General features: G+C 45.6%; 1 protein-coding gene across 2 annotated transcripts; it reads right to left on the bottom strand.

Moving 5' to 3' along the window:
• Positions 1 to 1376: 1376 nt before the first annotated feature.
• LOC140224610 (uncharacterized) lies at positions 1377 to 11628 on the bottom strand. 2 transcript variants are annotated; one of them, XM_072300471.1, is made up of 2 exons: positions 4642 to 11628; positions 1377 to 2692 (listed from the first exon to the last, which is right to left on the bottom strand). In XM_072300471.1, exons 1-2 carry the CDS (start codon positions 4970 to 4972, stop codon positions 2523 to 2525), a joined length of 501 nt encoding a protein of 166 aa, XP_072156572.1. In that variant the 5' UTR covers positions 4973 to 11628; the 3' UTR covers positions 1377 to 2522. Both variants share the same exon structure in this region; 1 of them encodes a protein (XP_072156572.1).
• Positions 11629 to 11918: the final 290 nt, after the last annotated feature.

Raw genomic sequence — 11918 nt, 5'->3', positions numbered from 1 at the left:
TATTTGTCATGTGTTTTACGTCCGTTAAACCCCAATTTCCCGTGCGCTCTGATTCAATAAATTTTTTAACTAGCGAAACCATGCGGAAGTATTGTACCCACAGTTTGGATGTAGGCCCTTGCTCTTCCAAGTTTTCAAGATGCTGCTCAAATTTTTTTTTCGAGCTTTTTGAAGTATTTATCTTCACCAACATTCCGTACGACCGATCTGTCTAAATTTAACAAAATTACTCGCATGGCGTAGGAAACATTTAAGGGGATTTCCATTGATTCAAAAATAATGTTCGCAAGCACAACATGGGCAAGAAGATGTGCACGTAAAGCTCGAGAGTACGAGTGTCCGCCCATCATCTTCTCAATAGAATTGACAGCATATGTTTTGGCCGCTATAAAATCGAAAGGTATATCGATCTTGGGGGCTTGAATTCCGATACAAATAAGTTGAGTGGGCTGTATATTTGGGGCCTAAGAAATTGAACTGAGATAAACCTGAAAGGGGGCGGGGGTGTGGGAACACATAGTACATAGATCATCATAAAGTCATAAAAAGTATGTCTGAGTGAAACATGAATCAGCTTACCACTGAGTATTAGTGTAGGGAAAGGGTGAACACTACAAGGGCGACAAAGTGGTCACTGGCAAGGGGCAGACTACAAAGACGAACGAAGGGGGTAGGCCGAGGCGGCTGCCGTTCAGCGTCTCGGGGCTGGAGCGCGAGGAGCGCTGGCTACTCCAGAGTGGAGGAACTGCAGATATGGTGTAGCGGGGATGGGGCGACGACCCCTGAGAGAAGCGCGAACCCCTGGTGGATGAGTGGGCGGCACCACTATCTGTCGGCTGCCGTGCAACAGCGGGTGATGTGGGGCGCGACAAGTGCATTGTGCCCTCAAATCACAGCGGACTCGAGGCCAATCGAGCTCGTGACGACAGAGGCAGTTCACGCACAGCCCGTTGCCATGGACCACCGAGAGTCGGTTGGCGGGGCTGAGGCCATTAAACTGGGGGCAGTCTCCTAGGAAGTGGAGCGGGCCACAATGAGGGGCAGGTGGGGGTGGGCCTTGGGGTGAAGGAGGGAGGCTCCTCCAGAACGGGCGGAGAGTCCCAGACTTCAATAGGCGGCAGTGGCTCCATTCTGAAATGAAAGTAAGGTACTTTGCTTCAGGTGGGGTTACAAGACAGATCTAGGCTGCTAGCCGCGATACCAAGGCGGGGGGAAGGGTGGTAAGCAGCGTAGCTGAGCGAGGGGCTTAGTGAACCTGAGTTAGCGGAGGGCACAGGAGGAAACGGTAACCAAAATGCGGCGTGATAACACGGGCGCGAGGGTAAATGGGTTCTTACAAAGGCGGCAAAAAAAAAAAAAAAAAAAAAAAAAAAAAAAAAAAAAAAAAAAAAAAAAAAAAAAAAAACGGGTACGGGTGTCGCACTGACTTTTCAACGCACCGATTCTTAGGTCACAGCTTGAAAAGGAACAGTAAACCGTAAAAATACTGTTCTGGCTTTTGCTTCGGGTCGCATCTGTAGTGCTGGATGATGTAGGGCCGCTCCTTTTTGCGCACATATTTCTGCGCATAAGGATAGATGGTAGGAAGTGGTACCCTGATCGGTCGATCCTTAACGATGTCCCAATCTTTCGCATAATCGTACAAACAGAGGTCGTTCATTTCGCATGGTCTGTTCGGATAGTGGGTATGGTTATATTAGGACAGAACAAGTCAACATCGCTGGGGTCCATCTCCTCTACCTCTTTCTTCGGCTTCACCCTCCTGCTGTGAAGGATACTGGTATCGACCCATTTGAAAGTCGTATCAGCGTCTGTTCCGAAAAGCGCTGTACTCATTAAAGTATCAGCATAATACGTGAAAACTGAGTTCAACTTAACAGTTCATAAATTGTATGTATACTGTTACACATGAACGTAATAAAGGCTCAGAGAAAGAAAGCTAGCAGACAATTAGAACGTGAAAGAGGATCCACTTCCTTAGTTCTTGCGATTCATGTTCAGTTCGATGGAAAATAAAAATTATTTTAAAATTTCGTGAATCCAGAAGAGATAAGTCTGCAAAGAAACTTTCATCCTTGGTGAAACGTCATTTGATACTGTTTGGGCCGCTATAAAATCGAAAGGTAAAATCGATCTTTGGGGGGCCTGAATTCCGATACAAATAAATTGAGTGGACTGTATATTTGAGGCCTAAGAATTTGAACTTAGGTAAACCTGAAATAGGCCGGGGGTGTAGGAACACATAATACATAGATCATCATACGTCATTGAGTGTTTTTGAGTGAAACATGAGGCTTAACGCTTAGGCGCTGGACAGCGTGGATGCAAGAAAGCCAGGTATGGCCTGGCTGGAACGGACCGCCGACCCCTGAAAGAGGCACACACGCCCGGAGATTGAGGGGGAGGCACCACCACCCTTCGGCTCTCATGCAGGAGATGATGATGAGGTGCGCCGTACTCGCACCGGGCTCTCTGGTCACATCGGATGTGAGGCCAGTCAAGTTCGTGAGGTCGAAGGCAATTCACACACCGCCCATTGCCGATAATGAAGGAAAGCCTATTTGCTGGGCTAAGGCCTCGGAACCGCTCGCAAGTTTCGAGGTAATGGCCTGGCCCGCAAAGGGGGCAGGAGGGCCGCTCGACGGCTGCGTGGAGCTCGTCCCACGCCCCAATCGGAGGGAGAGGGTCCATCCTGAAACGAGAGTAGGCCTTGATTTTAGGCAAAGGTACAAGAGTGAACTAAGGTTGCCGGCCGCGAGACCAAGGCCGTTAAGGTGGGGCGGTACGCGGCAATGTTGGGAGCTGAAAAGAAACCAACGACTGGTTCTAGGTGACATGGTTTGAACGACTGAGGCGAGAGTCGAGAAACGTGAAGCAAGCACACTCTAAGTAGGACATAGCATTTTTCCTTGTTTACATGAAACGAAAGATCGTTTCCCAACACCTTCTCTGAAAAAGCGGTAGTCCGCAAAAATTAAAGAACGGAGTATCTTGAAAAACTTAGCCCGGCTGCAAACCGCAGCTCACAAAAAAAACATAAACAACAAAATTACCTTCACGGTGCTCGTTTCATTTTTCTCTCGCTTTCCCATGTTCTCTTACTTTTATTTTGAAAATATACTTAACAACTATGTATACACTCTTGAACGCAGATGTCCAAGTGTCAATAAATCGCCTCTGAGGCCATATACTTTCACCAGATTACTTTGCAGTAAACAAATTTCCATTGATTAGGTAATGATTCCTTCACCAGAAAATACCGCAGGTGCTTAATTTCAAAAACACTTTCACATTCCTGCATGAAAAAACAAACAAAAAATATTTCATGAACATAAACACACATACGATCGACATGCCATCCTCATTATGAAAGAATCTTATTTCTGAAATATTCAAATTTCACCTTCCCTAAAGGTTTAGTTAGCAAATCGGCCAATTGTTCTGCAGTAGGACAATATTTTAGAGAAATGAGATTTTCTTCAATCTTCTCAATGATAAATTTATACCTTACATCAATATGCTTGGTTCTTTTATTGAAAACTCCACTCTCCATTAATTTAAGAGCGCCCTGATTGTCTTCATGCAGAACAACTAGCGTGTTCTCTCCAGTAATTTCATCTAAAACGTTTTTTAAATAAATCAATTCTTTGATGCATTCGGCTGCTGAATAATACTCAGCTTCAGTGGTACTCAAAGCAACAACCCCTTGTTTGCGTGAAGCCCAACTGATAGGTCCGTTATTCAGGAAAATGATGTATCCACTGGCAAAAGGGGGCCGGACGTTTCAAGCCTCTAAACGTTTCCGCGAACATGTGCTGAGAGGGGGGATGGGGGCCGCTCGAGGAGGGAGCAAAGTGCCCATCAGGGAAGTGCAACATTGTGTGATGCGCTCTGCCACATTGAGCGCATCGTTTTTTGCTTGCGCAAACGCCGTCGACGTGTTGCGCGCTGAGGCAGTTAGCGCATCTGTCTTCCCGCCTGACTAAGGACCAACGTTCCTGGGGGGTGAGGGGCGCGAAGTGGCCACATCGGAAGGTGATGTGCCCGACCTCTCCGCAGACCATGCAGCGAAATTGCCGATAAGTGGTCGCGGGGGGTGGAGGGCCTGGTCGAGGGGGCAAAGGGGGATGGACTGCATCCCGAAAATCTGGAGGAGGGGTGACAGGGCGATCAGGGAAGGGCGTCGTGGGAGGACTGGTGCCGCAAGAGGCGACCTCTAAGAGGGGGTGAGGGGAGGGAGTCCTAAGGAGCTCCTCTTCTTCTCGGTCCCAAGCAGAGGGGGATGGAGTGCCGCTCATGGTGGCTGTGGGTAACACTGAAACATAAGATGAGGGTCCTTTTAGGGGTCATTCTTGCCGAGGCAAGGGATAAAGTTTTAGGACCGGGCGCTCGTAAGTTCCGGAAATGGTTTTTACCGAAGCTACACGAACGCGCTTGTCCTTACCAGGGTAAACATCTAACACGCGGCCAAGCTTCCATTCTAGGGGAGGTAAATTGTCATCTTTAATGAGGACCAAAGTTCCTACCAAAGTTCCTACTATCTTTTACACTTGAATGGCGGAAAATTTTTTGCTGCCTCCCAAGCAGAAAAATATTGAGGGATAAGGACTAAATTTTGGTGAAGTAATTTTAAAGACTTACGCTGAACAATAGCCTCCTTTTGAGGAAGACCCGTAGGATATGAGGTTACTCCTGCCTGAATTGCCGTTTCCAGCAGCACTGCTTCCCTCAATTCTTCAATCGTTGAAGCACTCATTAGAGTTGCAAGATCTTTCGAAGCCATTGGGTTCCTGATTGATTCAGGAAGCACGTTTTCGATGTCACCTGATATTACTCCATTATAGAGGTCCGATGAAAAGAAGTTGGGCCCTGGTCCTTCCTGAAGCAGTGACATGGCAATTAATTGACCCGCCAATTCATAGTCATTAACATTATCTATTTTCATATTTGCTGGCCCATGATAATGGGTCATTCCACGTCAACTGTGCCAGGCTCGGAACGGCGCTTGTCCTTACCAGGGTAAACATCTAACACGCATCCAAGCTTCCATTCTAGAGGAGGTAAATTGTCATCTTTAATGAGGACCAAAGTTCCTACTTCTAAGTTCGGGGTCTCATTGACCCATTTGCCGCGAGGCTGGAGAGTGTGCATGTATTCGACGCTCCATCGCCGCCAGATTGCTTGAAAAATTCCATTTACAAGTTCCCAACGACGGAGGCGAGACATGTCTTGATCAAAGTAAATCGGTAAAAATCAAAGCATCAGCGTTGTGAAGTCTTCCGCCCACTCTCAAAAGCCCATCTTTGTCTAGGAAAGGCGTTAGCTTTCGTATTCTTAATGTGCAGAGAGCTTTAGGCTCACGCTGCAACAATTTAACGTCGTCAGAAAAATGGTCGGCCTCCCACCCCGAAATTTTAGAAAATTTGCCCGCTGATCACCTTGAATGCCCAATCATTGACGAAAATGATGAAAGCCCGCGGTTTTCGATTTTGGGCGTCCAATGGGCGCCACAATTGGACTGTTTCACTTATGTAATTAATTTGAAGCCTCACGCAGCCACGAAACGCGGCCTTCCGAACTTCGCACGCCAAATGCTGTCGCGATGTCGCAGGAAGTTCTTGCACTGCAGCTTTAATATTTTGATATTGGGAGTGTATCGTACACACGTGCTTAGTCCCTGGCTAACTTGGCCAAACAATGAGAGCACCTTTTGAAAACAATTTTACGCTTTTTTGCATTGCGTCGGCGTTTGCTTTTTAGGGGAAATGAAATTCCACTGCGCGCTATAGCACGCAAAGTGCACTTGCAAATATTCCCGGTAGCTCTTGTATTAATATTCACTGATGAAAAATCTGAATAATCTGGAAAATCTAAACGCCGTGGTGCCATATTTACCCACCTCTTTGGCAGTAGGTCTAGTTTTCAATCTCGTAAAATGTACCCCGGGAACTATAGCTTTTTTTGGCGTGATGACCTCGATTTCTCCCATAGCTTGGAAGGTGTTGTAACCATCAATTGTCCTACTATTGAAGCCTGCATTGTTGAACACGCACTGTACAAAATACGAGACTTCTGTTCGAAGGGGAGGGCTCATTATAGCTGTAAGTTGGAGATTGGCAGTTTCAGCGTAAGAAGCACAAACGCTGAGCGAATTAAGGGTATCAATTAAAGTCGAAATCCAAATTTTCGGAAAATAAATGTAGAAATTAAATAAGTTTAAGCGCAAGGAGTAACATATAATGTGTAATGTCATGTATATCCAAATCGTTTTTAATGTTGACCGTATTTTTCTCGTCGGAGTCGAAGAAGCCCATGATTACCGCACTCGTTTTTCACACTGGTGTTGCTCGCACTGGACGACGGAAAAAAGGTTCTCTATTTTTTGGCGTAATCGCGAAAATAACGATATCTGGGCCGCATAACCTGTTGTTACGATTTCTAAAGAGAACACATCGAATCGGTTAGACAGAATTTTATTTTGAAAACATCGTGCGGAGTGAGAGACTCATTACAAGCTATACTAACGGGTGCATTGCAAAACGGATGGAAAAGTGCAAACATGAAAGTGCATAGCAATGCATTCCTTATGTTACTGCGTTGTTGCTATGTCTAATTTTAATTGTTGAATTACTCATTCAAACAGCCCGGTCATCATATGTCCAAACACAACTAGGTTCATCCGGATCATACGGGGGCTAATCGTTTCTCACTATATTTAATTGTAAAAATACTTACTAACCACTGGGTTAACAGTAATCAAAGTACGCGGAAAAAAATTTAATTGCTGATATACCTAACAATTTTGTGATTAAAAAAGTGTCCAGCATGTTTGAATGTACATTGTACAATAGAAAAATGCCAAATTATCTACCTCCTGTTTAAATGAGCTTTTCACTATTATAAAATGTACGATTTAAACATGTCAGACTCATTTTTATTAACACAACAATTGTTAAATGAGCAATGCATTTTTTGCTGTGAAAGGTACCTCCGCACAATCTGTAAAAAGTTCAGAATGGTGTCATAAAAGTTCAATGATTCCTCTGTATTATATTGAACTGAGGCAAATGCGACGGAAAATTGAAGGACTCTTTGGTGTAAGACTGTTTCCCAATTTTTTTAAGGGCTGAATAATGTTGACCCTCTAATAAGAAATGTAGCATTTTGACGCTTCGATTGAGTTTTAGTGGCTGAAGTTACGTGGTATCCTTTATTAGTTCCTGCCATGTAAATATCAAAATGTCTCCCAAGGACATGCGATAAAATGTCCACCTCAAAAATCTCGGCGTATCTATTACTTTTAAATCTAAAACAGAGGCAGGAGTGGTTGTGTCCCCCCATTCTTGCTGTAATTTAGAACAGTATTCACTATTATGCTGTATATGCGCGGAAACAAGACCTCTTAGAGCATGAGTTAGGCACTCTGTGCCTGACAATAAAAGGCTCGCTACATTGTAAAGACAACTGCCATCGCCCGTTGTTTTTATTTTTACAAAGTTATTATTTAAAAAGTTACTTTTATTTCTCAACTCTTTCTCACATAGCGGTGAACGCCGTACGAAAGTTGTCAAGTTAGCAATGTCATCAAAATTATCTTCGAGCGACGAACCCTTTTTCAATTTGTGGAACAAGTGAATACTGTCCATAAATACATGTTGAAGTTTGGATGATCTGACAGGTATTTTCTCCAAGATTTCATGAGGTGGATTGAATGCAGGTTTCTCGATTGAACATTGTATATGATCCAGGACACAAATTATGGGTTTGTGGTAGCTGAAATAACATTCCGAATAGCTCGCAGTCAGGTCACAAGCAGTTGTTGAAAAACAAATATCAATTTGTGTTCCCTCATTTGTAGACGACTCCCTTGGATCAATTTTTGTGACAAAATTTTTGGAATTAAGCAGGTTTTCAAAGCAAATATTCTCATTCCTATCAAATTTACCGACATCTTGATTGAAGTCACCTAACAAAATAACTTTTTTCTTGGTTTTTAGTGTTACCTGTAGCATTTCAAGGAATTTTATTTTGACGGAGGAAAATTGTGTGGATGGGGGAATGTACCCAGAGCATATACCGTAATCAGCGTAGCTGAGAGCGACTAAATTGCACGCTTTTCCTTTTTCCTCAAATGAGTATTCGTACAATACATCAACCATCTCACCCTCTTGAATAAATACAATAGCACCGAAAGCATGATTGTCATTGCGATGAACATCTTGTCGAACAAGAGTTTGAAAATATTCTATTTTCGGAGTAAGTGATGGCCTTAACCAAGTCTCAGCTAAAATGAGAATTTTTGATTGTAAATTATTAGAATCACTGACAATATCTTTAAAATGAGCATTGAAACTTTGTACATTATGGTACAAGACAATATTTTTATCCTCGAAATCACTACTGAAAAGACAAGAAAATTTGATCGGCTTGTTCGGTAAATTTCTTAATGCTACAATAACCTCATCAAAAGGGTCTGGAGGAGGAGGAGGAGGTTGAAAATTTCCAATAATGTACAGTCCTGATAAAGCGGTGCGGCGACTAAAGGCTACATAAATGTCATTTCTTTTCAGATCTTGGGAAAGATAAACGCTAACTTTTGAGTAGGTACCACCCTGAGACTTGTAAATTGTTATAGCTTCGGCTGGTGTCATAGGGAACTGCTTACGCGTTACACTAACTGAAGCATTGGCAAGGGGTCTGATAGTACGCGTTTCTTTTGCGATCGGTGTAAAGTTCGCATTAATATTGTCTGGACGATCCTTCAAACTTTGACGTTGTAATTTACCGACTTTAGTGTACCACCACCCTGCGGCTCTCGTGTAGGAGAGGATGATGCGGGGCGCGGCAGTCGCACCTGGCTCTTTGATCACATCTGACTTGAGGCCAGTTCAGCTCATGCTGTTGGAGACAATTAGCACAACGCCCATAACCGATGATGACCGAAAGTCTATCTGCCGGGCTAAGGGCTCGGAATCGAATGCAGTCCTCTAGTGGATGGCCTGGCCCGCAAAGGGGGCAGGAGGCTCGCGCGACGACAGCGTGGAGCTCGTCCCACGCCTCAATCGGAGGGAGTGGGTCCATCCTGAAACGAGAGGAGGCCTTGACTTTAGGCAAGGTTACAAGAGGGAACTCAGGTTGCCAGCCGCGAGACCAAGGCCGTTAAGGTGGGGCGGTACGCAGCAAAAACATGAGGGGCGCGAAAGCAAACAGAGAAACGAGTAAATTACAAAGGCGACTGAAAACAAGGGCATATAACGACCGGGTAAACTACAAGGGCGATTAAGACATAGGCACGACGATAATAGGTAAAAACAAGAGGGCGAAACAGAAAGGGCGACACGCAGACCGGAAGAATAGCGCTAGCCGCGTCGGGCGAAAACGTATGCGCCAGAGCCCCTGAGCCGGACTCGTGCGTAGAGGGGGTCGCGTTTCGGGGATTGCATCATCCGGGCGGGCGACGGGGAGCGGCGCGATCTCGAGCTACTGAGTCGATACGAGACTCTCCTGCACTTGCTTAGACGACACAACGATTCATCGGTGTAGTTCCTTAAATAAGTTTTTTTTTCGTCGGAGAAATATAAATATAAATCTACCAGTCGGTTCTTATTTATCTAATGAAGAGTTGGTTGCAAGGATACTTCAGTCCTTCTTGGAGCCGTCACTCGCAAATTTTAAGGAACGATTGGACGGTGACGGAGAAAATGTCATCATGTTTACACATATTTCAACGGTGAGTTCGACGAGCGACACATCGCTTAGCTGACCAATTCTTTAGTTCAAGAGATTTTGCCTGTACAGAGCATGTGATAGAGAGCTCCCCGCGGCGCCCTCTATCCATCCCCGCTTCCATCGCCGTCGGTGGTACTTTATTCAATAATGACGGTCTCTGGAGACTAAAGTGGCAGCACAGTTTGAGTTTCCACCTTGTCCTCCAAGCTTGTGATATATCTAAAAAACAGAAAATCTACAACATCACAAACTGAATTGCTCCGAAAGTTGCAACTCAAATGATCCGACGGATGTTACGCCGTTAGATATTACCGCGTCATCGTTATATGACGGTTCCAAAGGTGCTCTGGAGGGGGGGGGGGGGTGCCTGGGTCGAGTTCATACACGGACGGCAGCGGTGATGGCGCGGGAGGGGGAGTCCGCGGGAAGAACCGCTCGAAGCCAAACTCGTGGAGCGGGTCTTCCGACCACCACGGATTGGCTGGCGGCGGAGACTGAGGTGGGACCGGAGAACAGGGCACCAAAGGCTCAGGCATTCTTAGCAAGTGCGGATAGCCTCGAGAAGGTGGCCTTGGTGTCGGCGGGGGAACCGTGGAAGGCCCGGCATGGGAGACGGCGCCTCGTAACCCGCAGGGATGGGGTTGGGACGGCGTCGGCGGAACCCTTCATAGTCCGGCGGCGGCTGGCAGAAGGGAGCCGGTCTCTTAAGCGATTTGAACATTTCAGCAAACATGAGCTGAGAAGGGGGGTCGTTTCAATTTCTACATTTAAATAACCTATGACCCGTATAATGAGTCTGAACCTTATGAAAACCGTTATTATGAAACCTTGTCTCGAGTTTTTATCCACTAACTATTATATAAAGCCGACTACTGACGGATTCAACCATAGTTTTGGAAATATTCTTGGCATCGCGTTTGTCACTTAAAATCGAATAGTAATTAATTCCATCTGACAAAACTGTCCCGACTGAAGATTTTTCCACTGCTTGGGTGAGGTTCACAAAGTGGGCCGTGGGCATGAATATTTCCAGAGGAAGCGCCGAACTCTAGCTTTTCATATTTGGCTTGTTAACGAAATGTACGCATCTCATATTCTGATCTGTGTGGGTGTTGAATGTTCTCTCATGCGTCGACGGCTGATCGATAATGGTAATTGATGCTTGCTTGTGCTCTCCAAATGGAGTCACTTTACATCTGGAACATACATTAAAAACCATTCCTAGTATTAATTCAAAAAGTTCCTTGTATTGTCCTTTCAATTCCTACAAGAAAAGAACAGTAGTAACTGAAGTACATACATAAAGCCGCTTTTATAGTGCCGCCTCGCGCTCTGCGACGCCCAAACGCCATTGCCCCCTATCCTCCCAGAGATCATCAGGCAATTGGCACCTTCTGATCTCCTCCTCCACCCCTTGTCGCCAACCTTTCACAGGACGTCCACGCCGTCTAACTGATAACTGAAAGTCTAATAACTGAAGTAATTCGTGAAATACTATCAATATACGTAAGTGTCCTGTCCCTAAGTATATCGAAATGGTGACCCCTGAATAAGTTATACGAAACAACTATATTCTCCACATCTTTCTTTACATATATTCTCCTCTTCAAAATTCATTCACAGAACATCGTCACCCTAACCGGAAATCTGCTAAAGTGTTTCAAAATTCCCGTACGTGTGATGCGCCCTACCCTATTGGGCGCAGCGCTTTTTGCTTGCGCAGACGCCGTCTGCGTGCTGCGCACTAAGGCAGTTCACGCAACGACCTTCCCGAGTCACTAGGTCCCAACGCCCAACGTTCTTCGAGGGAAAGGGGTGCGAAGTGGCCGCATCTGAAGGTAATGTGCCCAACCCCTCCGCAAACCATGCAGCGAAATTGCCGATAAGTGGTCGCGTGGGGTGGAGGGCCTGGTCGATGGGGCGATGGGGCGTCGACTACATCCTGAAAATCTGGGGGAGGGGTGACAGGGCGATCAGGGAAGGGCGTCGTGGGGGGACTGGTGATGTGGGAGGCAGAGTCCTCTAAGCTCACAAGAGGGTGAGGTGAGAGGGTGCGAAGAAGGTCTTCCTCCATCTTGTCCCACGCTGAGGGGGACGGAGTGTTGCTTATATTGACTGGGGGCAACACTGCTGAAACATAAGATGTGGGTCCTTTTAGGAGTCATTCTTTCCGAGGCAAGGGATAAAGC

The sequence above is a fragment of the Bemisia tabaci genome, chromosome 5 (genome assembly GCF_918797505.1).
Source record: "Bemisia tabaci chromosome 5, PGI_BMITA_v3".
Lineage (NCBI taxonomy): Eukaryota > Metazoa > Arthropoda > Insecta > Hemiptera > Aleyrodidae > Bemisia > Bemisia tabaci.
The sequence above is the reverse complement of the archived record's forward strand: the minus strand, read 5'-3'. Positions and strand labels throughout refer to the sequence as shown.

Bases quoted from the DNA above. Each gene is read 5' to 3' on its own strand.
- LOC140224610 (XM_072300471.1), bottom strand. From the start codon at position 4,972: ATGACCCATTATCATGGGCCAGCAAATATGAAAATAGATAATGTTAAT. The intron at 2,693-4,641 runs GTAAGTCTTTAA...CTCTCGTTTCAG, and splicing joins AAAGGAGGCTATTGTTCAGC to GATGGACCCTCTCCCTCCGA.